General features: G+C 44.4%; 1 protein-coding gene across 4 annotated transcripts in view; it reads right to left on the bottom strand.

Moving 5' to 3' along the window:
* USP24 (ubiquitin specific peptidase 24) overlaps positions 1-27,922 on the bottom strand; it is a 2,082,369-nt gene that overhangs the window by 1,733,896 nt on the left and 320,551 nt on the right. For all 4 annotated transcript variants that reach the window (XM_085602520.1, XM_085602518.1, XM_085602517.1 and 1 more), the window contains exons 16-18: positions 12,932-13,039; positions 9,118-9,267; positions 572-703 (exon numbers count right to left, since the gene is read on the bottom strand). In XM_085602520.1, the coding sequence (XP_085458646.1) occupies positions 572-703; positions 9,118-9,267; positions 12,932-13,039 (390 nt within the window). The remainder of the gene's footprint in view (positions 1-571; positions 704-9,117; positions 9,268-12,931; positions 13,040-27,922) is intronic.

Here is a 27,922-nt window from a genome sequence, read left to right as displayed (position 1 = left end):
AACATGAACACTCAACTATCCTTTTTTGACTCTAACCTCCCACCTTATAATAGTCTATCATTTTTTTTACTCCTCTGTCAAGCACTCATAAGTAACCGAAAGGAGACAGGTAGCAGTTCATAAAATTTCTTAATAAATAAGAGACACTGGAAGGATGATTACAGACCATCCGTTGTACCATAAGCATTGAGTGTTCTAGCCTTCCACATCAAATTAACTGCATCCTTATGAAACTGAATTTAGCACCCACTTTCAGAATGGTCACCAAAACAAGATATGTACTCTAAGAGACTATAAGAGATCCTTATCTAGCACTCTAGTGAAATACAGTGAAATATCTAGTGAAATACAGTACAGAATAGCTGGTTTTCGTGATAGCGTTTTTCAAGCTCTAATACTGCTCCATTTTGGATTATATACCTGAAACATACTATTTTGAGACACTTGTGCTGTTGCACCATTCCAGATTCTTAGACTTGAAACATGCAACATTGCAACGTACAATTTTGAGAGAGAACTATAACACAATAGTTGATTACCCAAAAAATATAATGATTTTGCTAATTCTCACCTCTCTGTCTAATTCACAGACATCCATTCCGGTCACAAGGCACTCCCAAATTTCTTTGGCACGACTCCAGCCCAAGTATAAAGTAGCTTCTTGCAGAAAAAATGCCAGAAATTTTAAATGTGCCTCCAAGTACTGCAAATAGATACAAATTAAGAAGCTAAACAACATTTAACATAAGACAAATAGTTTAAAAAAAAAAATCATAAATTAGTAACTTAATCCTTCACATATTCGTAGGATGTCCTTAGGGGAATACAGTATTTTAAGTTATACAATATAGTAGCTGATGTAAAGCTTGTGCAACAAATTGTTAGGTGGTTAGCACACATCTAAATATATGTAGCTGAATTCTTTGCATTGATGAATTGATAAGTTCACATAGCTTTTTATGTTTATTTCATGTTGCTGTTTTAGTGAACACTCAGCAGTTCATTATCTGATAACGCTTTAAAACATGCTGATGCCCTTGTTCATAGGGCATCACAGCTTCAGAGAAACATAACTAGTGTCAATAATGGTCAGAAACCAAGCGCACTAAATTAAACGAAGCTCGAAGTGATGAGTGAAAGGGGCAAATACATTAAAACATACAAAGAAAATCCCTTGCCTCCCAATTTTGCTTACTTTCTGCAATACATTTATCATGTGTACATTCAGAGAACATTATACATCTGAGCTGAAAGTAGCTTACAAGCAGTCTAGCAAATACCTAACTCCATGGAAATGTAAAGACTTGGGAATGTGGAAGCAGTAAAGCGGTAAAACAGATCTAAAAACAAATGCTGTGCCCAACACAAGCAAAACTACTAGTGTATGGTGCTCACAACTGACAACCACTTATTGTACTTCTTCTAAAATGGATACCTAGTTAAATGCTTTGAACAGTTTCAAGGCACAGATCTCTAACTATTTTCAGTGCCTTTGCACCTGTGTTCCAAAAACTCAATGACATACAAAATATGTGCTTCATTTAAGGTTAAGGGTTGGACACTAACGCCTGTCTCATTTCAAGAGCAATTCAAATACGATAGGAAAGACATGCCAGGGTACTAAAAAAATGTCAAAGTGTGAATGATATTTTGGGTAAAGAGAGAGAGGGGGGTGGGGGGTATTGGATGGTGACCTAAGTAAACAGATTTACGGGCATATCTCTGTATCAATCTGACTCCCGTAGCCATCACTATTAATCAGAATATCCAGAGCATCCAGTAGAACCAAAACATTTGCTGGCAGCTACTTTCGAAGTGCCAATCAATTACAAGCTCCTGACAGCATTGCAAGCCACAAGAGACAAAATGTCTACTACTGCATATCAGCAGATCTCCGGGCTTGAGCTACGGGCACTCTCAGCAAATTAAGGCAGATTTGCTTTGGCTCCCACTTTAGCACACAACCTCCCTGGCGCTGAGCTTTGCACCTCACCTACTTTTGCAACGACGTGCACACTATGACTCCGGACATATCTGATTCACCACCACACCGCTAGGCCTGACTAAGATTGCGCCCCGATATCCCAGTCTCCTTCACAACTCATGGAGCGTACAGCCTCCGAAATCACAAACAAGCAAAACCCAGCACGAAGGTTCCACATACAGCTCAATTTAATGATTACAACCCAAGGCCCCCATCTACAACGGTGCGTGCGACCTCTGAAATCGAAACTGCGCAATAAGCTGCTTACTGCTACATAATACAACCCAGAATTAGTGTCCCGCATGCGGTCCAAGTTAATGTCTACAAACCAAGACCATGACCGCCTGGTTAAAATTCAAGCGGGTTTAATAGTGCAACTTGCCTGACCTCAAAATGGCGTCTTTAGACCCCAAATCTGCCGGTCTGAATTCACAGTGCCTTTAAAAGGGCGTGTTTCATCCAGCCACAAATGGATATCAGCCACCCCGCAGGCTGTTTAACACATTGGGACGCTTCCAGAAACTAGATACTCGCTCCAAATGGCAAGCTAACACCTAGGTTGCCTGACTCTAAGATGGTACTGCATAACACACCAAGAGCAGCACCGTGATCTAAAAGAGTGCTGTCCTCATCCCCTAAGGTTCCCTGGTGGTCCCCTCATGCCTAAATCAAATCTACAAGTCACAAACTATACAGGCAATAGTCTGTGCTCAATCCTGAGAATCAAATTTCCATGTTCTGAAGGAGGATTCGTCTAGGTCTCTACTCTGACCCAGATGGACCTGCCTTTTACCTGCTGTGAAATGCAATGCTCTGATCTATCAGCTATAATGTAATAGTTGTGCCCTAGGATCTGGCCCAGAAGCATCTCTGCTTACACTATCAGGAACAGGGAGGTGAGGAAACTACTACAACTCATGACAGGTGTGTTACTCTTAACCTATTGTGCCAAGATAAAAAAAACATTCTCCTGTGTTTGGTGACTCTGTGCCAGTTGAAAGCTTCGCCATCTCCCTCACCAGCACCAAACAAGGTGCTGGTAAAGACTCCAAAACACATACTAAGCACTCCAAGGTGGACCACCCAGTGACAGATTAACCAATAAAGGGAAATAGGACATCAAAGCAACCATTAAAATTATCCTGATGCAGCTAGCCGACATTCATGATCAAGCCACGTCTACTAAAACCAACATGGATGCAATGGAATTGGAACTAAGCTCCATAAAGGCGAATATCAGCAACATACCAGATAAACACTTAGAAGCGTAGCAAGACATCAGCGTTGTGGAGGACACATCCACCAAAACCGAAAAAGATTGTAAATCGCTCAGATCATCGACAAAATCCTTTATAAAGAAGTGGCAGAGTTAGAAAACAAACCACATGGACAACCTGCACATTTTTGGGGTCCCAGAGGGTACAGAGGACTCGGAGCCCTCTTGTCTTGTATTCCTAGAAAAACGACTTCCTCAGATCACAGTAATTACCTTCGCCAAGGACTTCGAACTTGAACGTGCACACTGTTCCTTCTTCAAATCACAGAACAAACCAACAAACCATCAAATTGTTAGTAAAACGCTCCGTTTCCAACACACAGAGCGGATACTTAATTACATGCGTAAAAATATCCACATTTCCTGGAATGGACAAATTATACATCTCCTAAGATTACTAAAGCAATGTTAGAAACAAGAAATGGGTTCCTAGCCCTGTGCCCTCAAGAATATCCAAATCTCCTTTGCTGGCCCTGCAAGACAAAGGGTAAAATTCGAAGGCAGACATCACCTCTTCACAGAAGCGAAAGACCTCTCCAATTCTTGGCAGAACGTGAAGACAGCTCCATGGAAACCCAGTACCCGGGATCCAATAAAAGTAAAATATGACTTGTACCACATGGAGGACAGTACTCTCTAATGTCTCCTGCTCTCCGTGACATTTCTCCTAGCAGATACGCTCTTAGTACCTATACTACTGTTTTTCACTTGTGTTTGATGCCAGCTGTAAATGTTAGTTTATTTATAAAAGTCTTGTCCTAGTGCCTACTATAACACTGCTTACTCAATTACACTCAAAAACAGTCTCGTGAGTACTTCCTCGCTCAGTCACAGCTTATGTTCTTACTAAAAGTTCTATGTTCCCATTTGGCTCGACTCGCACTTCTCTCATGTCACGAAAAAGTTATGCTGGCGAAATATTATTTTGTTATCTCACTCCGTATGGTCCATAGCATGTACAATGGTTACTACTGACAAAAATCATATGACTGAACGTCAAGGGTTTAAAGCACCCAGTCAAGTGCAAAAAAGATTGAAAACTACCTTTTTAAGCAGAAAGCAGACCTTATGCTACTACAAGAAACTAGAATTGGTCTTAAAGAGGCTAACTCGCTCACAAAAAAGTAGACTGAAGTCATATTCTCACCTGCTATAGTTAAAATAAAAAAATGGAGTCGAGCCCGAACCAGACTCTAGTATCCCAATCAATTGATGACGCTGGTAAAATAGTATTTACAAAATTCAACCAGAACAGGAAATACATTCACCCCCTCGACATCTATGGCCCAAACTCAGATTCTCCAGAGTTTTAGGATTCCTTTACCAATATCCTTAAAAACATTTCGAGCAAGGAACTTTTGATAGTATTAGGAGATTTAAATCTTCCCCTTGACTCAAAATCTTCATTCCACCCTTCAAAGTCACACAAAGTCATAATCTCTACCCTAGATTCCATCTCAAAGATTGTTGGAGACTACAACACCCAGATACCAGGAATTACATATTTTTTTCTTCCCACATTCTTCTTACTCAGGATTTGATTACTTACTCATCTCCAGTGCCCACACCCACATTATTGAGCAATCCGATTTCCTACCACATCTAATATCGGACCACATATGGCGTTGCAATGATGATTTCATTGAAGATGAAGAAGATGACATATTGCACATTGAAAAAGCAATCCTTAATTATATCAAAGAAAACTCGTCCTGTGATGTTCAGATCAATTCCTTCTGGGATGCATTAAAATCTACCATTAGAGGATGATTAATAGATGTTCAGACTAAATTAAATAAAACACATAGGAAAAAAATAAACTCTCTAGAAGACTAAATTAAAAATCTGGAAGCCCTCCACATGTCGAATCTTGACCCCAACACTCTCACCCTATTAATGAACAAAAAATATGAATACAAAAAACTATTGAGTGAGAGGGCAGGGGACTGGATAAACAAGTTTAAGATTATGCGAGTCTAACAGAGCTGGAAAAATGTTAGCCTCATATCACAAACAGTGCCTAAGACAGGTCAGCTCAATCAAGGATATAAAGGGTAATGTCCAACCAGACCTTCAGAAGATCCTGAATATCTTCAAAGAATTTTATGAGTCACTATACAGTGTCGACTCTCCAATCTCTCCAGAGTCATGCAGATTATATTTGGATAAAAGTAACCTTCCACAACTGGCCCCTGAAGATAGAGAGAGAATTAACTTGCCAATAACCACAGACTAAATACTTATTGCGATTAAATCACTTAAAGCAATCAAAGCCCCGGGACCTGGCGGATTATCAGCAAACTTATTTAAGTTATTTGCGCATACACTTCTTCCTACATTATTAAACTTTACAATCATTTTGAAGAATAAGGTACAGCATCATGGACAGCTAGTGAAGCAACCATAGTGATCATCTCCAAATAAGGCAAAGATCTAAAACTAGCAAAAAACTACAGACCGATCTCCCTAACAAATCTAGACACAAAGATATATACAAAAACCCTTTATAAACTCCTGGAACTCCTTTTGCCTAGCCTGATTGGCAATTCACAGGTGGGCTTAATGAAAGGAAGAATGTCAAATGATAGCACACAACTACTTTGTCATATGCGAGAAAGAGCGAAATCGCCGGCCTCAGATGGTGTGCAGAAAACGCATTCGGCAAGGTTTCATGGGTTTTTCTTAAGTAAACTATAGCAAAATTCAATCAAGGAAAAAACTTTATCAAAATGGTCATGGCCCTCTATAGTAACCCAAACGCCTGAGTGAGAACAGTGGGCCTTCTCTCAACATCCTTTAAAATTGAGAAGGGAACCAGACAGGGATGCCCTCTTTCCCCCTCCCCGTTCAATCTTACATTAGAACCACTCCTCCATAACATCCGGTGTAACAAGTCTATCTCGGCGATCACTCTAAAAAATACAACAGTGAAGGCGCAGCATAAACGGATGATATCTTGGTAGTGACGGACAACGCTCAACCCTCTCTTGAAGCACTCATCTGTGCTATTGAGGACTATGCCCAGGTTGCGGGATACAGTCTTCATAGGGATAAATCTGAGGTTAAAGGATTACATAAAAAATGTTCCAAAGAAGTATTAGGCAACTCTGGGCTAGCATGACCAACTGGATGCCTAAAATACCTAGGTATGGACTTTGGAACAGATTCAATAGGAACCCTGCTACACAATGAGAAAGTAACTGCAAAAAGCACAAAAACTTATTGAATCCTGGAACCCTAAATTCATCACATAGTGGGGACGTATCGAAAACATATAAATGATGGCTACACCGATTGTAAATTACCTTATAGCTAGGCTCCCTCTCTATCAGATGACTTTCCCCACAAACTACATAAACTTCTAAATACCCTCATTTGGCAAAACAAACACCCAAGAATATCAATCAAAAATCTCTGACTGCCTACTTCCCTAGGTGGAGTAAACCTCACAAAATGTCTATTATACCAAACAGCTTTTTTGGCCAAACAAGGGTCTATGTTGTTGCTCCCCCAAAGAGGTACATGCATACCTGGCTGCTGGTTGAAACATTATTGGAAGCCCAATCACCCTAATATGTTACTTTCCACAATACGTAAAAAATCACTTCCAGCGAGACATATTTGCCAGACCACTAAACAGGCCTTACTGAGACTAGATAAAAAAAACTGGAGGTATCAATTAAAAACTCCAACCTGGTCTCCTTACGGAATAATACACAATTCAAAACCCACGGCATCCAGATTGATTTACCCGCATGGTCATCCTAAGGGATCCACTTGCTAGCACAGTTGGGTACTAAAAATTATCAACTCTTTTTGGGAATTGCAGACCCAATTCAACCTTGACAACATAGACTTCCTTAAACTTAGGCCCAGCATCTCTAAGGCCAATCCGTCCTACCAAGAGCCCTTTCTCCCTAAATCAATGGTGATGGCCAATAAGCACGGCCATCAGATCTCATGGTACTATAAACTACTACAACCGAACTCTTCAAACTTAAATTGGTCCATACTCAAGAAGTCTGATCCTGACTCCTCATTCCACCACGAACATTGGAAATGGATTTGGAAATTGGTAGTCTCCCATAAAATCATTCCTGCACTCTCCCAGATCAAGTTCAGGCTGCTTCATAGTATATTCTGGACTCCCTCTCGTTTTTATAAGGTGGGCCTCAGAGAGGATCCATCATGCTGGAACTGTAATGACACTGGAGATTTAACACACTTACTCTTTACTTGCACTGCGGTCATTCAGTTTTCGGACAGGGTGTTTGAGTTCCTCTCCTCGCTTTTTGGTTTTAAGATCAAACACAAGTTCCAGACAATCGCAATGGGTTCAGTGGATCCTTGCTTATAATCCCAATCTGATACACTCCTGTTAGACATCTTATTAACAGCACCTTGCAAATCTATTCTTTAGAATTGGAAAAAACACTGGCTCGACTTCCTTTAAATCACGAATGAACTGGATCAATCATATTAGCAGAGCCAACAACATTGCCTTACAAAACCTGGAAACCACAATATAGACAACTATAAACAGGCTTGACACTTACTTTGCTACCACTAAACTCCCTTGAACATACATCATACACCCATTCCCCTTCACACCCTCTTCGGGAGACCATTTTACACAATACTTGTGCAGCAAACCTCTTCTGTGCCCCTTTGTACCCGAGCTATTATGTTAAGCAACATATGTAATAATCATACCCCCTTCAGGGGCGATCTGGCTCTATCATCTGATCTCTTATAGTCGTCAAACTCGTACACCTTGCTACAGTTCACTACGACTGTTACACAGCGATCAATGCATGCTTTTACATCAATAAGTAAATTCGTTTTTCTCTCCCCCCCCCACCGTTTATTCTGTATTTCTCTATTTGAATATCAATAGAACTCACAGTATACATCGGTTTAAAATGACCATTTATTAGTAATTTATTATATTACGCTTTATTATGTTGTATATGCTTTTCTTAAAATTCAATAAAGCTTATCGAAATCAAAAATAAAAAAAGAGAAAGGAAGGCAAAACAAGAGAACAGTTAGAACTAGACCCTGCCATACATCATGTCTAGTAGAAAGGAGCTGAGGTCAAAGGTGAAAGCTGTTCAATTGTAGGCCTGTAATGTAATTTTCTGGGTGACACACAAGAACAGGGGGTGAAAATCATAGGTTTGGGAAAAAATAGATGCATTTCTGCCAGATATCCACCCAAGCCAAATTTATATACAAAAAAGGTAATAGAAAGTTAATAACTTAGTTGTGATTATCCTGAAAATCTATCATGGTATCACACCACCAGGACCAAAGTTTAATAGCGCACTAGCCAGTCTTGGTCTGGACCAGCTATTGCATCACCTAGCACCAGTGATGCAGTTAACACACATATTTACAGATCCCGTCTAACATCTGTTGTAACTTCCAAGATGAGGTATGTACAGTAAGACTCATTCATTAGAAGATTCTTATTTATGTAAAAATACTAGAGTTATTACTTGCAAGATATCATGTCTTGTTCACAGTAAGTCGCACAGTAGCATTTTCGGAGAGATTCAAACAAATCAAGTGATATTGATAGTTGTTTTCAAGCAAGTTCAATAAATGTAAAATATGCAGGACAGCAAGATAGCAAGGAGACAAGTAGAATTGTGTTGGCTGGATCTCATACTAAAACAATTAGGAAGCAAGAATTTTAGGAGTTTTGACAACCAAAACAGGGTAACTAATGCTTTAATGTTACATGGAAATTTTGACTTTTTTTTAACATTTTCCTTGCATTAGATATTGCTTGATAAAAAGCCTCATGCTGACCCAATAAAAAACATGATAAAAGAAATCATTAACGACATACCTCCCGGTACGTGTATCTGCCATCCACTAATGTCGAGCCAACTAAGCCTCCAGGGCCTGCTGAAGAAACAGCAAGTCGATGGCAAGAGACCAGGCTTGCAGTCACTAACTTCACAATCTCAAAGTTTTTCTTCAAGTCTTGAATGATGCTCTTGGTGAACAAAAGTAACAAAATGCAGGTTACAAATTCCGCAGACACACCAGTTAACTTTTCGCTAAAATATCAATAATATTAATAAATATAAATTTTTTCCAGACTTTCTGAGAAAAGTTAACATAAGTGTTGCTAGTATCTCGCCTCATTCCTCACAGCAATACGTACATATTTCACGCACATTAAAAAAATTAACCAAATGCTTTTCTCTGTTAAAAAGCATTTGCTAAGATACAGGTCAGGAAATTGCAGTAATCACTGATGAGGACCACAGCACTGACCAACAAGAATGTTTTTTGATGAGGGATTCTATCCAATTGCAATCGTTTCTCCCTGGCACCTTTCTGATAAAGGTGAACTGGTTAAGAAATGTAAACATCATGAGGCAAGTAGCTTTTACAATGAGATGGAACACATTTAAGAGCCAAACTGGGTTTCCAATTCAGCAGGCAATGAAATCCGCATTTTCAGTCTTTCTCCCCTCAATGTGTACGCTGTGAGAAAACAAATATACAGTACATAAACAGCTATAAGTACCCTTCTCTTTGCAGACAAGGATCTTTACAACCACATAAATTAATTACTCTGCCCTCAAATAAACATTAAGCCAAATTACTCACAGACATCATGAATATTTGCAGGACTTTGGTTTTAAATAGTGCACCAAAATGTAAATAGAAATAAAATGTTTAATAATTTGCTGAAGCTCTATTAACCACATACATCAATTGATATACAGCAACCTGTTTGATCGGCTAAATGAAGAGCACTCCTCTGGACAACTATGAACTACAAATTACTGTATGATGTTTACAAGACATTCCTTACAAGTTTACTCTTCTAATAGACAATTTGATTCAAATATTACTGGAATAGAGATAAAAATATAAATATATCTGAAAATCAATATCCAAATCCCCTTGGGGATTATAAACCTGAAAGCAAAAACACAGATACAACACAAAGAAATATAGTCAGATAAAATCTTACTTACATTTAACCCTGGGGTTTCACGCTGACAGTTGCTACACCATAAGGTTTGAAAATGCAGGGGGAAAGGTGGCAGCATACCTGTGCAAATGTGTGACTGGCCACACTACTTGCGACATCTGATGGCACCTCATAATTCCCCTAACTGAGAAACATTTCATTTCCTTGGCAAGCCATAATTTGATATAATTTTATTTTACGGGAACAGCGGTCCCCAACAAAAAAAGTATTTGTTTAGAAAACTCATATAGAGCTATAACTATGTCTATATTTATCTGTTCAGCTGGACATGATCATTTAATATAAGAAATTAAAAGAACAACTCTATATATGAATTTTCTCAACAAATTGTTTTTTGTTAGGGACTGCTGCTCCTGTAAAATACTTTGCACCCAAGGTCCCTGACCATAAAAATTGGGTCCCCTTGTTTTTGTAAAATATATATCAATTGATATCAAGCTTATCTTTCTTAATCCCTCTTTAGCGAGAGGCTGGATGAGAATTTTTTTCTCACACCCAATGATTTTCTTAATGTTACTCAATATATTTGAGAATTCAGTTGGAACCTGCGTTAATCAGTCTATAAATCAGTCTATAAATGGTGCTTCTGTGAACCTTGTGCCGGGCATGGGTATGAGTATGACACAAAACACAGATGGTACAAAATGAAATGTAATACCATCATTGTTCAATGGCTCTCACCACCTGAAGATTCGATTGCTCCTTACTGAAAACTGAATGACTTTTTACCTCAAGATAGACTCTTCCAAAGTTAAGCTCCTGACCTACACCTAAACTCTAGCACCACTTACTCTTTAGTTATGGTGCTTTCAACAGACTGTACGCTACCATGGTTAAAAAAAAAAGCTTTGCAGAAAATCGACGGATCTGTAACTTCAGCGATTAAAAAAAAAAAAAACTAACAAACCATAAGCGTGGGTTCCCACACTTGCTTTGCAAAGAGCCCCGAGGTGGGCCAGGTCCCCAGGGCTTTATTTTTATAAATGGAGGGGGGTCACACGGACCCCACCTCCTGGGCTTTGTAGACGCCCAGGGGACCACCACCTTCCCAGGGCAATAAGATAACCAATTAAAGGGGGAGCCACAGGGACGCCCGGGCACCAGCACCTCCCTGGGGCCTATGAAAAATATAAAACTGGGAGGGGGGACTGCACAGCCCCCTCCCGGGCCATATATGGCCTCAGGGACCCCCACTTCCCCAGGGCCAGCCTGTGAACACAGAAGGATGGGGGCTGCCCTGTTGAGTTTCCTTCACACTTTAAGTTAATCGTATGAGAAAGGTGGAATTAATGTAATAAACCAAAAGATGAAGTGTTTTAAATTTATTGAATAAGATAACCTAATGAAATAAGAAATCCTCTTCTTTTATATTGTTTCTTCAAAAAACGTTAGTAACTTGAACAAACAACAAAATTATTTATATCTTACTGGTCCTGCACTCACCAGACTCCTAGTCACTAGTGAACAATATCTGTTCTTCTATGTTCATAACATCAATATTCAATATCAATTTAAACTAACAAACTATAGTAGAATGGGCTAGCTGGCCAATAGCATAGAAGGCAAGTAAGGAAAAGGTGCTCATCTTATAGTTCTTTTGGTCAAACTGGTCTGCTCATACCTTGCCGCAATCATATGAATCTTATTCACCTCAAGGGAATGGGGCTCCAATGCTGAACAATGTCAGTACAGGAACAGTAGCAAATGCACTCCTTGTGTCTTGGCACTTGTGTTTATATCTATGCTTTAAAGCAGTTCCCACAACAGGAAAGCATAGGCATCATCACAAAAAAGAGACCAGTAAAATCAGCTTTGGTCGCTGTTGAGGTGTTGATGTGACCAAGCAGATGTGAAAACTCAGGAAATTGAACTGCACGGTAAAAACAGCCATGCGGGAACAGAAAAATGAGGTAGAGGGAAATAAAGAGTGCTACATTGATGCCACAGATTTCAGGCAACTCTGTCACTTTGAAGCGCCCTCCGTTATTAGGTGTGTGAGATACCTCCGGATTGCATACAATGTTGCCTGAGCTAAATGTCTACCACTTAGTGGAAGCTGTGAAAAGAGCTTCTCCACAGATACTTCTGGGATGCCTTGCCTTTTTTTGCAACCCACTTTTGAATATTAAACAGAGTGCTTAGTTTAAAAATGATAGGACATTTACAATGCAGGAGAGATTATTGCAAAGTACAGAGTCAGGTCAGAGGGTTCCAGCACTCAACACTGCTAAACCAAAGCATACAAGTCAACTAAGGAGAAGGGGGCATGAGACAAACACATTGTTCAAAATTGGTAATAGGGAACACAAGAAAAAAGAAATGGAGGAGTCATCTGAGCACCTGTCCCTAGGACGATCCTAGAATTTCTGTATGGGGAACTACAGGCTGCGAAGGCAGTATGAGGACAAGTGGACATAGCTCAATGCTGTGCATTTACCTCTCCAAAAAATAACTGTTACTGTCCAAGCTACATGCCAATGCTTCAACTTGTGATTCGGAATTTCTCATCAGCCTGAGAAACTTAAAGCACCAGTAAGCAGAACACTGAAAATTAAGATAACATAAATGGCAATAGGAAAACAGGGACAATTAAGTAAAAACATTGATGCAAAACGCTAACATGACAGGAGTTAAGGGACTGATTGCTTACCTTGTCTTGCTTTTGATAGGTTTGCTTAATAAAGGAGCGTGTGATTTCATGCAGTTGGCGCAATGCAGGAACCACCCAGACAACCTGGGGATTACTATGTTGAGAAGACTGTTGCCAAAAAAAAATAATAGTTATGGTTAGAGAGTTAGAATGACGGGAGTCTTAAATACTATTGAAATTAGTGAATACAAAAAATGTAGTGTCCTTGTCAAGGGGTAAACAATACATCAATCAATTAAAATTTGAAGTTACTTACCAAGTAACATCCTTAGTTTAGTTCCTCTCTGTCAGTCAGCATACTGGTGACACTCTTAAGGGACAATAACTGTCACCCATTATTTAGGTAAAGTTCAAGTGTTACATCATTAAAGAACATTTTAAACCAACTATTCTTGAATATCATGTCCAAATTAAAAAAAACTAGCTCTAATCTTTGCTACATTCTAGCAAAACCTAGCAATTAATAGATCTTAGCTAGGAGTAAATATGAAAGTCACTGTTTGGATTTCCCATCATTCATCTGCACAGGAAGTGACATTTTCTGCTTTTCCATACTTCAATCAACTCAAGGCACCGAGTTGTCCATCAGCCTCCATCCCTTGTCTGTTGCCTGCTCCCTTTTCACTGGCCACCTCCTCTTTCAAAGATGTAAAAAGTCCTTTTCTTCTACGTATTCCATATCTATATTTTCCCTTTATCTCTCTCCAGCCACTTCTAGGCACCATCTCAAAATATCTCCAATATTTTCCGATTCCAGCAAAGAAAATTTGGTCCTTGCCACAATGCATCAGGGAGCATTCTATTATTTCTATAACTGGACACATTCAGCTCCCCAATTTGCCACTGTTATGTTTATTTTTCTAAAGCATGTCAATTCTCTATATACTAACCTGCCACACCATGTCATTTATATATTTTATGTGCTGCTTAGAGAGCATTTCCTCACACAGCCGTGCCAAAAGAAGCAGCTCTGATTTCTCACCAAATACTCTTCCAGTCCAAGCCATCTGCAGACGTTTGTATAAAAGCCAACCGGAGCAAAAAACATTTCAGGTCTCTTTTCTTGGATGTTTGTTTTTTAACAGGACAATAAGAAAATCCCCAAATCACCACCTTTTCTCTTATGGGCTAAATCTTCCACACAATGCTGGTACCAGCTCATAAATAAAATCACACAATGGACTCATTTAAAAGGGCTTTTTCTGGGATTGTGCATGTTTTTCTCTTGGCCATTCAGGAGTAAGTCATAGCTACATCAAGAAAAAGACATAACTACTCTAAGTAAAACCTTTGTGAATTCGCTTTTTGCGCTCATTATAAAGTACTGGCCACAATTTGGTTACAAGACTTTGCAAGCAACATAGCTCACTTTTTACAGAACTGGAAAACACCCTAGTTCCCATTTTGCTGAGCCTCACTGAAAAAGGCGGACTGGCACAGCACGACCATGTGTGGATTGTCGAGTGGGATTTGGATACACTAGCCCTTTTTCCACACCTGGACGAGGCTGCCTAGAATACAGACTGTCATATTAACCATTTCATAGGCTAAACTGATTCTCTGATTGCTTCCGCTTCCACAACTGTTTAGCCATCTAAGCTTTAAAATGCTTAAAACAAACTAGTCTCTGATGAATACAACGTATTCCACCACAGTTCGGTAATCATCAACAGTCATCTGGCACAGTTCTAGTACTTGTTGTCTATGGGGAAAATCATCTTGCCATTACAAATTGAAGTCAAAAACACAATTTAAGATATCCAAGGGGTAGGAGGAACTGCAAGATCAAACAAGCTTCTGCATACACATATTAACACAAAGGAAGTTGCATCCATATGACAGAGTAATGCAAGAAGGGCATCAGTTATCAATGAAGTGCAGGATGAATGTCCATTACAATGAATGCTCTTGTGGGTTATTCTATATTGTGAAACCAATGATTTGGTTCATAATGGAGTACAGAATGGAGTCGTGCCCAAACAACAATGTATTGATCTGTAACAATCGAAGCAAAGGACATACACCAACACAGAAAAAGGCATATTTGAAAATAGTCCAGAATATACTCATTTTAAGAGTCATAACCTTTAACATGCCGGAACGAAAAGATTTTCCAGAATATAAAGCTGAATCATGATTATTTCTAACTGTATCTTCCTTCTGTTTTAAGGTGGAGAAGAACAAACTTGATTTTAAATGGATAAAATGTTTGGTAGTCGGGGAAGCACGGCTCGCCCGAATGTGGAGTAAGTAAGTTGCAGGCTTTGTCACGAGTATAAGAATACGGTCATCTAACCATGGGCCAATTCCTCAAGAAATTGGTAAGAGAATATTGATTATTTTACCATGCTGCCAGGAACGAAGCAAGGTCCCCTGTAACTTTAAAATGCAATGAAAGGAAAGAAAAGTTGTGTTCACTATAAAATGATATATGTTAAATATCGCTCATTTGTATGTTAGTCAAAACAACAGGAGAAACATCCAAAAGTAGGAGAGACTTAAGAGGAAGTAAGTTCCATGCAAACGACTATTGGCAAAGTCAATAGGTCCCAACTATGAGAGAGCTATTCGTTTTGTAAATCTTTTGTTAGCCATGTTGTATACAGAGCAGCAGCAGCACACTACTGTGTAGTATGCCCCAAAAAAGCTATAACGCTATTACTTGCAGCCGTGCTGCTGTACAACATGGCTAAAAAAAAACGACAAGCCAATAGTTCTTGCATAAGCAAAATGAACAGGAGGAAGGTCATGGCAGCAGGCAGGCAACACAGTGGGGGGTGAGAAAGAGCTGAGACGGCCAGTGGTGTACACGTCAAAGCGCTTTTTTTATGGAGGGTCCCAAATGCAATGCGGACAAGTGGAAGTAAAGTAACACGGATGGTGGACAGGGAGAGTGGGGCAAAGCAACACTGATGGCGGGATGAAAGGTGGGGGCAAAGCAACACTGACGGCGTGATGAGAGGTGGGGGCAAAGAAACATGGACAACGGGAAGGGAGGGTGGAGTCAAAGCAACGTGGACGATGGGAAGAGAGGTTGGGGGTAAGGTAAGATGGTGGACTGGAAGGGTGGGGTTAACGTAACAGGGTGGGGTTAACGTAACAGGGTGGGGTTAACGTAACATGGTGGGCAGGGAGGTTGGGGAAAACCCAAAACAATGCATGGGAGAAACAATGCGGGCAAGGACAAGTATGGTTATGGACTGCAGCAACGAAAATAAAACAAAAGTAGATGCATAAGCGTGAGCAGTGGAAGGACACTGAGCGTGCTTTTGCAGCATGCACCAGGGGAGGGACAAATGCAAGAAGAGGAAGCGAGGACAGCATGAGTTGGCCAAAGAGAAGCAAGGAAATGAAAGCAACATGAAGTCATTTAATGGTAACTAAGTCCCCAGTAAGTAAGCAAATTGTCTTGCATGTGCTATCTCTGTGAGAAATAAAAAGGAAAAAGCGATCGAATAACCAGGAGATAATTGTTAAGGTGGCAAATGTGCAAATTGCTGCTTTGCAGTAGTGAATACATTTGCTTAGGGGCACAGTAAAGAACAAGTTACTTATCTTCCATAACGCTCTTTCTGGTGCATACTCTAACTGCAGGTCCCTCACTTTTAAAGAATTCCTAGGCATCCTATTTGATCCCCCATGAGCCACTAGGAGGTGCCATTGCTCTCAGAAGTGATGCCGTGCTGGCTTGTAGCAGCGCCACTCCTGGGTGCGGAGGTCAGTTTCTTGCTCTACTTTTTCAGTGCTTTATAATGCGGAGCACAAAACAATTGCAGGTACAATTATGCAAATCTCTAATTTGAGACCTTTTTAGATGGTAAAAAGAGAACACTCCATAGAACTGGCAGGTAGGAGGGCAGTGAGAAATTAGTGGTTAAATATAGTATACACCAGAAAAAGCATTACCAAAGGCTAGTAAGAATTAGTTACTTACCTGTCATCCTAGTTCTCTTCCAGGGGTATTATCCTCATCAAAGTCATAAGCACTGAATATTCCCGCCCATGTGCGGGGACCCCGGAAATAATAAAAATTATATATGAAAAACACACATATATTATAATTTTTTCTCATATCAATGCAGCTTTCATATAGGAGGCTAAAACAATGCAATAACACCATAAACTGCTTTTGCAAATATACATAATTTATGTATAAAAAACACTTGAGGGCAAGATGCACTTGAACTCTGTTTTTAATGAGTAAAAACTCATGAGTAAACTGCAAAAGAAACACAGGCATTGTTAGCCTACAGGCTGCATTGTAAAACAACATAGAAAATTAACGCAATCTTTCATAACAAACTGACACCGTGCCTTTAAGGCAGCCATGACCCCTAGCTTCCCATCATGCCCCAGGGGTGACAGTTAGGTCAGTTTTTCTTTGCGCAATCCAGAAGATCAGGGCACCAATATAATATTTAACAGTGACAATCTCATTTGCCTGGCGAGGTGGGTGGGTTGCTTATGACTTTGATGAGGATACCCCTGGAAGAGAACTAGGTTACAGGTAAGTAACTTATCCTTCTCTTCCAATGGATCCTCATCAATAGTAATAAGCACTGAATAGAATAGCAAGCCCAACAAACCACCTGCAGGCAAATGAGAAAACAAAGTGATGCACTTAACAACAACCGAAAAATTCAGCTGTTGAACAGATTCCTCAAGGAGGCTTGGACTACTTGAGTGTCCGCTCTAGTATCTGAGTTAAGACAGTAATGTCTTGTAAATGTATGCACTGATCTCCAAGTGGCTGCTTTGCAGATCTCAGAGAGTGGTACATTATTGAGAAAAGCAGTTGTAGCCGCTTTTCCTCTCGTGGAATGCGCTTTTGGAGCGGACAAAAGAGGCTTCTGTGCTAACTGGTAAGCCAATTTTATGCATGAGACTATCCATCTTGCGATGGACCGTTTTGATGCTGGGAAACCTGTTCTGACTGCAACATAATTAACAAATAGTTGATCAGACTTTCTCAAGGGCTTCGACCTGTCTAGATAAAACCTCAACACCCTTTTACGGTCTAACGAATGTAGAGCCCTCTCAGCTGGATTGGAGGGATTGGGAGAAAATGTCGGAAGAGAAATGGTCTGATTTACATGAAAATCAGACACCACCTTCGGAAGAAAAGAAGGATGTGTTCTGAGGACTACCCTATTGAGATGAAAAACCAAATAGGGCTCTTTTGAACAGAGGACCTGAATCTCGCTCACCCTACGAGCTGAGATGATGGCTACCAGGAAAGCTACCTTCTACGTAAGGTGCTGCAAGGTTGCTATGTGGATAGGCTCAAAGGGTGGACCCATCAATTTCGAGAGTACCAATTTCAGCTCCAAAGAAGGTGGAGGAGGTCGGACCGGAGGGTAGACCTTCTTAAGACCCTGCAGGAAATCCTTCACCACCTGTAACTGAAAAAACGAGGGCTGAGAAGGAGAACGCCTGTACGCCGTAATGGCAGCCAGGTGTACCTTGATGGATGAAAATGTCAAATCTGTTCGGGCCAGGTGAAGCAAGTAGGGCAAAACTACCTCTTCCTGCCCCTTGGTGGGACTACAATTATTTTGTACACACCAGATGTAAAAACGCTTCTATTCGCAAGCATAAGAGTGTCTTGTAGATGGTCTCCTTGCTTCCTTTAATATGGACATGCAGTCCTGTAGAAGGCCTAGATGCCCATCCTGGAGGACCTCAGGAGCCATGCCGCCAAGTTCAGTGAGGGAAGGTTGGGGGTGATGAATCTTCCCGTTCATCTTGGACAGCAGGTCCGGTCTGCACGGCAGTCTCTTGTGTGAGCAGATTGACAGATGCAGAAGGTCCGGGTACCACCACTGTCTCGGCCAGTCCGGAGCAATCAGAATCATTGTGGTGTTAGAGTGTGATAGCTTGGTCACCACCTTCGGGATGAGAGGCAGAGGTGGAAAAGCGTACACAAATGCCCCTGACCAGTCAATCAAAAGGGCATTCCCCTTCGATCCTGGTCGGTAGTATCATCTTGAGGCGAAGTCTCGGCATTTTGGGTTTTCGTCGTCTGCAAACAGATCTATGCTTGGACGGCCCCAAGCCTGGAAGATATCTTCGACCACCTCGTCGTTGAGGACCCAGTCCTGCTGTTCCTCGAAATGGCGGCTGAGGGCATCCGCTTGAACATTCTGCTCTCCCGGCAGATGAACTGCTGTGATGGAAAGATCCCTCGCCAGAAGCCAGTGCCAGAGGGTCTGCGCCTCCAGAGACAGAGTCCTCGAGCGAGTTCCTCCCTGCTTGTTCAGGTAGTACATGGTGGTGGTATTGTCCGTCTGTACTAGGATGGAACTCGTCTGAATCGAAGGGTTGAAAGCCTTGAGAGCCAAATGAACAGCCCTCAGCTCCAGCATGTTTATGTGGTACAACTGCTCTTTTGAGGACCATAAGCCTTGCGTCTGGAGAGAACCCATGTGAGCTCCCCATCCTTGCAGGGATGCGTCTGATCAGAGTCTGAGACGGAGGAGATTGATGAAACGGTATTCCTACTCTCAGGTTGCCCTTTTTCATCCACCACGGAATGGATGCTCTGGCTGCATGCGATAGACAGATCTTGTCCTCCCAGCAAAAAGACCGCTGATCCCATTTGTCGTCCAGATCTTGCTGCAGAGGATGCATTTTCAATCTGGCATTGGGCACCAGAAAAATGCAGGATGCCATTGACCCCAGCAGAGAGGTGATCTGACGCACCGACGACAGTTTGCTCTTTAAAATCTTTTCACACTTGTAAGGAGCACTACAAATATACACAATATTTCCAAACAAATATCTTTGATTCAAAAACATTTATTTTCAAATCTCATATTTTTTTAACATGGAGAATGTCCAGTTGTTCATGTACCAATGTCTTATTGCTTAGATGCCTCGGTTAGTCCTTTATCCATTAATAAATGTTCTTGCCAATGATGAATCCTTTATATCCTTGTTCTATATCAGAGTCTTAATAAAGCAAAAAAAAAAATGTTTCCTTTTTTTTGTCAAAGTTGTATTTATTAGCAACAGGAAAGAAAGTACAAATCATGACACTGATAATATCACAGAATGGACCGGCAAGCGAAGAATATGCAAAAGAAAGGTCCAGACCCCGACCCAAACCCGGACATAGACGAGGCAAGCTTCACCACTAGTAATATATGCCAAAGTAGGTGTACAGCTGTGCGAAAATATGAGGCGTAGCAAGCCCCAAAACTGTGCCCCGGAGATCCCCCAAGGGCAAACCCCATAGACCAATAGTCCGGTGTCCACAGTCTAGGTAGAGAATAGGAGTCCATTCAAGCCGCAGTCTCCGTGCCAAGGAACATCAAACTGATTTTATAGAAAACCCAACTCCCCACAAATCCCCCCCTCCCCACCCCCCGTCCCCCATTAGGGAAAGGAGAGAAAGAACAGAAAGAAAAGGAAGAACCATAGAGAGAGAAGAAGAGAAGCTCGAGGAGGGGATCCGGAGATCCAGGGTCGGAGGCATATCCATCAAGGGCGGGAGGCCGGGCGATGCCTCAGCCAGGCAGCACCGTGTCCCCGAAAGGGACCACCCAGGGGGCCCACTAGCGGCTCCCTCAGTAGGCTACAGTTGGAACAGCCGGAACCCCCTAATCAGGGGTGGGCAAACAGCCGCCGGCAGACCCCGAGAGAGGAATGTCACCAGTGGACCCCATTTGAGTTTGAATGCCGGATAGTCGTCTCTAAAGATATCCGCCATTCTCTCCAGACTTGGAAGCCTCCAAAGGCGGGAATGCCACTTCGAGGTCTTGGGAGCTGCCTGTTTCTTCCAGTTGGCAGCGATAGCCACTTGGTCTGATATCGCAGGGAGGGGTCTCGAAGGCCCAACAGCGCGGTCTCAATAGATGAGGGGATCGGATAGCCCAACAGTCTTGATTTGCGCCAGTATCTCTTCCCAAAAAGAGCGAATAGTCGGACAGGTCCACCAGATGTGCTTAAAGTCCCCCCCGTAGCCCGCACCCTCTCCAGCAGCGGTCAGAAGTGCCCGGGAAGATGCGCCTCAGTTTGGCTGGATAGAGGTACCAATCTACCATCACTTTCATATGTGCTTCCCTTAGTTCTATGGAGTGGTTGTATTTTGCGATGTCGGACCATAGTGCCTCCCAGTCCCGCTCCTCAATCGGCCTATTCACCACCGCTTCCCATGTAGCCATGAAACGTGGAGTTGGGGAGACCACAGTGGCCAGGAGATGACCGTATAAGAAAGAAATTACCCCCTTCATGGTAGTGGTAGCTCGTATGAACTTCTCAAACGGTGTCTGGGGTCTATTGGTCGCCCCCTGCATGGCAGGCGATTGGAGCCAGTGACGTAATTGGAGATATCTGTAGTGTTCAATTTGCGGAAGGCTAAAGTCAGACCTACATTGTAAGAACGTCATCAACCGAGAACCTCTGAATAAATGCCCAACCATTAGGCACCCTCCCTCCTCCCATGCATTGAAAGGGCCCCTGGTGAGCGCCGGCGGGAAGGCCGCGTGTCCGTGGATGGGGGTGTAAGTGGAAGGAAAAGTGGTCCATCGATCGTCGTGGGATAGAGTATCCCAGACCCGGAGCGTCGTTCTAGTGGGCGTACTAATGTATGTATTATCTGGCCTATCGCTTTTAGGACGCCAGACCAGATCCCAATCCCGTCCCGCAATCGACCTATCCATATGTAACCAGTGCTTATCTGACTCTCTTTTAGACCACTCAGTCAGCACCCGCAGCTTGTAGTAGAGGTGGAAGTCGGGAAGGCCCACTCCGCCCGCAGAGCGGGGCCTCCGTAACAGAGAGTACGACAGGCGGGCTCTCCCCCCCTGCCATATATAGCGGGAACAGAGAGAGCGCACGGTCGAGAAGAAGGAGAGAGGAACCTCCACAGGGAGGGCCTGAAATAAGTAGAGCAGCTTCGGCAAGACCGTCATTTTAAGCGAGTGGATGCGCCCCAACCAGGAGATAAACAATGGTTTCCAGCGCGCCAGATCAGCCTTAATGTGAGCAAGTAGGGGGGGGGAAATTAGCCCTATATAGATCCTTCACCAACGGTGTAAGTCGAACACCCAGGTATTGAAAAGATTCAGTCTCCCAGCGGAAGGTCGTGCACTGCTGCAGCCTCGGGAGCTCCTCCTTGGGTATCGTAAGGTTGAGAATATAGGATTTGTCTAAGTTGATCTTAAATCCCGCAACCCGTTCAAAGCGCTGCAGCTCTGCATGTAGGGTCGGGAGGGACGTGGAAGGGTGAGTGAGGGAGAGAAGGACGTCGTCAGCGAAAAGGGAAATCTTGTGTTCCTCCCCCGCAAACGGAATGCCCGATATCTGTGGATTGTGACGTACGGCCAACGCCAGGGGTTCGATGCTCAGGGCAAACAAAAGTGGGGAAAGGGGGCACCCCTGCCTCGTGCCTCTAGAAAGTATAAAAGGCGCCGAACAGGTCCCGTTGACCTGGATGCGTGAGGTAGGAATCCGATAGTTGGCCTGAATCATTGCAATGAAGGTGTCTGCAAAGCCCATCTGTCGCATAGTGGAGAATAAGAATCCCCAGTCCACCCGGTCGAACGCTTTTTCAGCATCGAGACCGACCAGGAGGGCCGGCATGCGCTTTTTAGAGGTTTTTTCTATCAAGTGTACTATACGGCGTGTGTTATCATGAGTTTGCCTCCCTGGAATGAAACCCGATTGGTCGGGGTGTATCAGTGCTGCCATAAGGGGATTGAGCCGTCGGGCCAGGATAGCGGAGTACAGTTTTGCGTCTAGGTTCAGGAGCGCGATAGGCCGGTAGGAAGAGCACTCCCTGGGCGATTACAGCATTAAAAAGAGACTGCAGGCGCGGAGCCAGGTCCGGCGCAAAGGTGCGATAAAAGAGGGCCGTGAAGCCATCCGGCCCCGGTGCTTTATTGAATTTGAGCGCCATAATAGCTTTGGTGACTTCCTCTAAGGAGATGGGGGCGCAGAGGTCTGCATTGACCGAGGCGGAAACCCTGGGGAGTGTCAAACCCTGCAGGTATTCAGTCTGCAGCGAGGCCTCAAGAGCGTCAGAAGTATACAGCTTGTAGAAGGATCGAAAACAGTCTGCCTTCCCCTTATCGGAGTGTATGACCGTATCTCCCGCATCTCTTATCCCCTCTATGTATTCTTTATCCCTTTTAACGCGGAGCTGGCGGGCCAGATGCCTCCCAATTTTGTTCCCCTGAGCATACGAGGTTTGGCGCAGGCGCAAGAGAGTATGTTCGGCCCTGTTTGCGTATATCGACTTCAGTTTGCCCCTTAAAGCCGTAAGGGGCCGCAAGGTAAGGCGGGAGGGCTTGGCCTTATGGGCCTGCTCCGCCGCCAACAGCTCCGCTTCCAAGCGATCCCGCTCCGCCACTCGCTGACGGTTGAGCGCAGAGTTAAGTGCAATGCATTTGCCCCGAATCACCGCCTTAAAGGCATCCCACCGTGTCAGCTCCGAAGTCGCCTCCGTGTCATTAAGGGCGAAGAATTCGCCAATGGCCTCGAGCAGCGACTTGCGCAGCACGATGTCTCTAGTGAGAGAGGCGGGAAAGTACCACTTGGGCTGGCGATCCCGTGGGCCATCCCACTGGAGGGTGACTGCCACCAGACTATGGTCAGAGATAGAAAGGGGGAGAATCCGCGCGTCTCTCAAAGAACCCGACAGAAAGCGACTAACGAAAACGTAGTCCAGGCGGGAGTAAGATTGATGGACATGGGAAAAATGTGTATAATCTTTGGTGGAGGAGTGTAATGTGCGCTACGCATCACATAAGCCAAGGTCCGAAAATCGTTGTTTGGTAGCTAGGGAGAAGGAACCCGATTCCGCCCTCTGCGCGTGAGAACTGTCAAGGTCCGCTCGCCATACCAGAATAAAGTCCCCCATCAAGACGACCGAGCCTTCTGCAAACTGCTCCAATTTTGTGCACATGGTGGCCAGAAACCCCGCCTGACCCGCGTTAGTCGCGTATATCGCGATGAAAGTGCATTTCTGACCCCTGATAATCCCCTTCACCATCACCCATCGCCTCTCCCTGTCACAGAGCACATCTAAGGGCTGGAACTTCACCCCGCCATGGAACATCAACACCACACCCCTCTGCTTAGTGGTGGCTGAGGAACTGTATGTGAGTGGGTATGACCTATGTCTGATCCTATGTTCATCCCCCTTGCGAAGGTGTGTTTCCTGGAGGGCAACTACATCCAGGTGGTGGTCGGATATGTATTTCAGCACCCTCTGGCGTTTCTGGGGTGAATTAAGCCCTTGCACATTCCAGGAACCTAAGGTCACAGCCATCTTGGATCTGGTAGCAACCCTCCGGCATATGCATGTCTCAAGGCCCGTGCCCACGTTCCCCCGTCCCCCTCCATCCCTCGTATAGAGCCCCCCTCTCCCCTAGATAGAAAAAGAGAAAGAGACATAGAAAAGAAAAGAAAGAAAAGAGGAAAAAGAACATCAGAACAGCCCCATGATCACATCCCATCTAAGAGCAGGGGTCTCGGAGGGCCGTGACAACCCGCCCACCCCGGTTGCATAAATCGAAATAGGAAAAAGAACTATGGAAACCTCCATCAATGCTGAACCCAGGTCCCAGACAAAGCCGGATCATGTAAACCGGTGCCCAGGGTGGCCCTCCTCTCATTACCAGCAGCAACCCCCCGCCGCACACCCACCACACGGAGCCAACAGGGTCCTCAGCTGGCACACAGAACCCCCCTCTGTAGGTAAGTTCTCCTCAAAGCGGCCTCCCTCTCGGAATCATCAGGGAGGAGAGCGACCCGCCATGGCCCACTCCCCAGCTGTTGCCCCAAGGCCGCCGGCCGCCACGTCTCCAGCACCCTCCTGCTCGCCTCCTGAGGGGGAAAGTCTCAATAAGGCCCGGCCGGCCGCAAGGTCCACCACTGTCCGCTGCTTGTATTTGTATTCGAAAGAGAGGCCAAAGGGGAAAGTCCATCTATATCTGATGCGCTCAGCTCTCAACTTGGTAGTCAGTGGCCTAAAGGATTGCAGTCTTGCCAGCGTGGCCGGTGATAGGTCCTGAAACAATGAACACGTGAAGCCCTGAAATGAGACCTCCGGGGATGACCTGGCCGCTGCCAGGACTGCCTCCTTGACTTTATACGAGTGGAATTTAGCCAAGATATCCCTCGGCCGTCGTCTATCACCTGGTGCCAGGAAGCCCACCCTGCGAGCACGGTCAAGCTTGATTTTGAGAGTTTGTGGCTTCACCACCTCTGCGAAAAGGCCCTCCAAGAACGCCTCGAGATCCGGGCCCTCCGATCGCTCCTCCAGGTGACGCACGCGGATGTTATCGCGCCGGGCGCGGTTCTCCAGGTCCTCGGTGTAGGAGAGTAGGGTCTGCTATCATATGGTCACCCCAAATTTTTGCTTTTTGCTTCACTGGTTTTTGACATACTGAGGCTGTGGGCCTGCTAATCAGACCCCCAGCCTGCTGTTCTCTATTAAATTTACACTATGCACTCTAGGTGCATAACCAATTGGAACTAGATCACCCTGTGAGCCCCTGTACCAGTGTACACTAGGTACCCAGGGCATTGGTGTATCTAAAGCCTACCAGGGGCTGGAGCATGTATTGTGCCACCACTGGCCTGGCCTAACAATTTGACACAACTGGCTGATCACTCAGCTGGGGTAAGTTGGTGTAACCACCTCTTACTTAAGTGTAGTATACCTATACCTATACCTAACCTTAAATGGGACACATGTTAACCTATAAGTCACTCCTATGGCAGACCTTAATCCTGAAGGCAGAGTGCTTGGTTCCATGTGAGATGGTGATCTGGCATGAGCTGAGCCTGTCTGCAGTGGTCGGAACAACTTCCTTCTACTGTTTCCAGATATCGCCATACCATATACTCTTAAGTGCATTATGAACGGTTAAATGCTATCTTTGGTTTGGCTTTATCAAAACATGTCGAGTAAGGTGTCATACGAATTGGAATACTAACCCCTCGCCAATTCTGGCGACGGGGTTAGCATTCCACCCTTCTAGAGGGACACGACATGTACAGCACCTGAAACCCGGGTAAAATCAGACATAGCCTCAGCTCCACAAAATGGACGCTGCCACAACCGACACAAGTCTGCCCTCCTGCTGCTGGGAGTCCTTCCAGCTTGGGAGACGTGGACAAAGGGTTTCCTGCCAGGGGAGGTGCGAGCACCACCCCAGACAGGATTTTGTGTATTGGTCAGGTAGGGCTTGAATGGAATCAGACATGCCTGAGGCTCACAAGGAGCCTCGGTGCATATGCCAGTTCAAACCGGTCCTGGGGCACACCAGCCCCGGACCTGGGGCGAGCTGGACAAAGGATTGGGGGTGTAACCACCCCCCTTCCTGGTCCCACCCTTAGGGAGGGACCTAGCAGGTAGTCCGGCCCCTAGAATCCGCTTAAAGGTAGGAGCTGTGTCCTAAGACTTCAGACATCCTGGAATCAACTTGAAACAAAGAAGAAGACGGGAACTTCCACGCTCTGCTGCACAGAGGACAGAAGGAAATCTCCCCTATGGTCAGGGAGTGACCATCTTGCTAACGCAAGCACCATCCAGCAACTCGACGTCTGCTTTGCCGCCGCCTCCTGCCGGAGCCCGAGCCCAGAGACCGACAAGAACTGGACCTCCAGACCTCTCACAGCCCGATCCACAGTCCCTGCAAAGAAGGAACCCGTGGAGGCACCGAGACACGTGGAGCCAGCCATCTTGGAAGACACTCGACAAGCTGCAAGCGCGACAACAGAGGCTCCCTCCAAGTTGTGCTTTGGGTCCTGAGAATCCCAACATCCGAGCAGCATCTGCACCAAAGGTGAGCCCTCCAGCATCTCCACGATCTGCGTGGGGCCCCTCTGCACTTTGCATCTCGACACGCCTGCCCGGTCCCTGGCCCGTTGGCTAGTGGCCATTTTGGCGAGTAACTTTGAAAACTACTCCGCTGGTCTGGTTGCCCCAGACTGGCCCCTGCTTCACTCCAAAGGAGAAGCCCCTCTGACCTTGCTGGTCAGAGTAAACAGCTTTCTTCCATTCCTGCGACTCCTGCTTTTGCCAAGGCTTGTTTGCTTCCTTCGAGTCGCCGACACCGCCGACAGCGAGAGCCTGCGTGGGACAGCTCGTGAACAGACTCCTGGACGTCGTCGACCTTCAGGGACCACGTGGCTGCAGAGACAAGCTACACCTCTTCACCTGTTTGCACCCGACATCGCCTGGTACCTACCTGGTGCCACGCTGGTCACTGGCTAGTGACTGCGAACACTGTCCCCTCTGCTTACAGGTCTTCTACAACTCCGATCCACCCTTGGATCCACCGCATCTCTTCTGGACCGACCACCTGCAGCATCTTTGTCATCAGGCCCCATTGAATAGATAGACGAAACCCGACGCACTTCGAGCCCTATGCACCCGCTTCCTGTGGGTGAGGTAAAGCTGGCACTCCGGTGCCCAAGTGTAGAGAAACATCTCTAGTGTCTGTGTTTTAAGTCTTAAGTTCGTAGTCCATCCAGAAGACCCTTTTAGCAGTAACTTTTGAACTTTTACGCACCCATTGAAAACCTATGGGAGCCCGCGTGTAACTTTCCTCACTGCACACGCGACCCGTGGACCTCCTGGTCACTAACTGAAGTTAGCTCCTTGTAGGCCCAGCGATTCTAGAGGCCCTAGGCCTTTTCCCCTTTCCTGTTCGTGGTACTTATACCACTATTTTAGTATATGGTTTGAGTGGCCACCAGGGCCCATCCATATAAAGTGCAACTTCTGTATATTGTAATACTTTCTTGTTTAACGATTTGTGCTCCAGTGCTCATAAAGAGTCTAGGGGATACTTTGAGTAATAAATACATATATATTTTGAATATACATCTGTGTGGTGTCCTTTCATTGGTATAAAGAGGAGTTACATATGGTAAAACAGCTTGCTTAACACGCTTTAACGAGTTTAGCCTCAAAGACTGCTTAGCCTACGCTACCACTAGGGCAGCTAGTCCGAAAAGGTTGACTTACAACCA

Source organism: Triturus cristatus, chromosome 4_2, assembly GCF_964204655.1.
Source record: "Triturus cristatus chromosome 4_2, aTriCri1.1, whole genome shotgun sequence".
Classification (NCBI taxonomy): Eukaryota; Metazoa; Chordata; class Amphibia; order Caudata; family Salamandridae; genus Triturus; species Triturus cristatus.
Note: the sequence above shows the minus strand (reverse complement) of the source record. Positions and strands in the feature narration are given on the sequence as shown.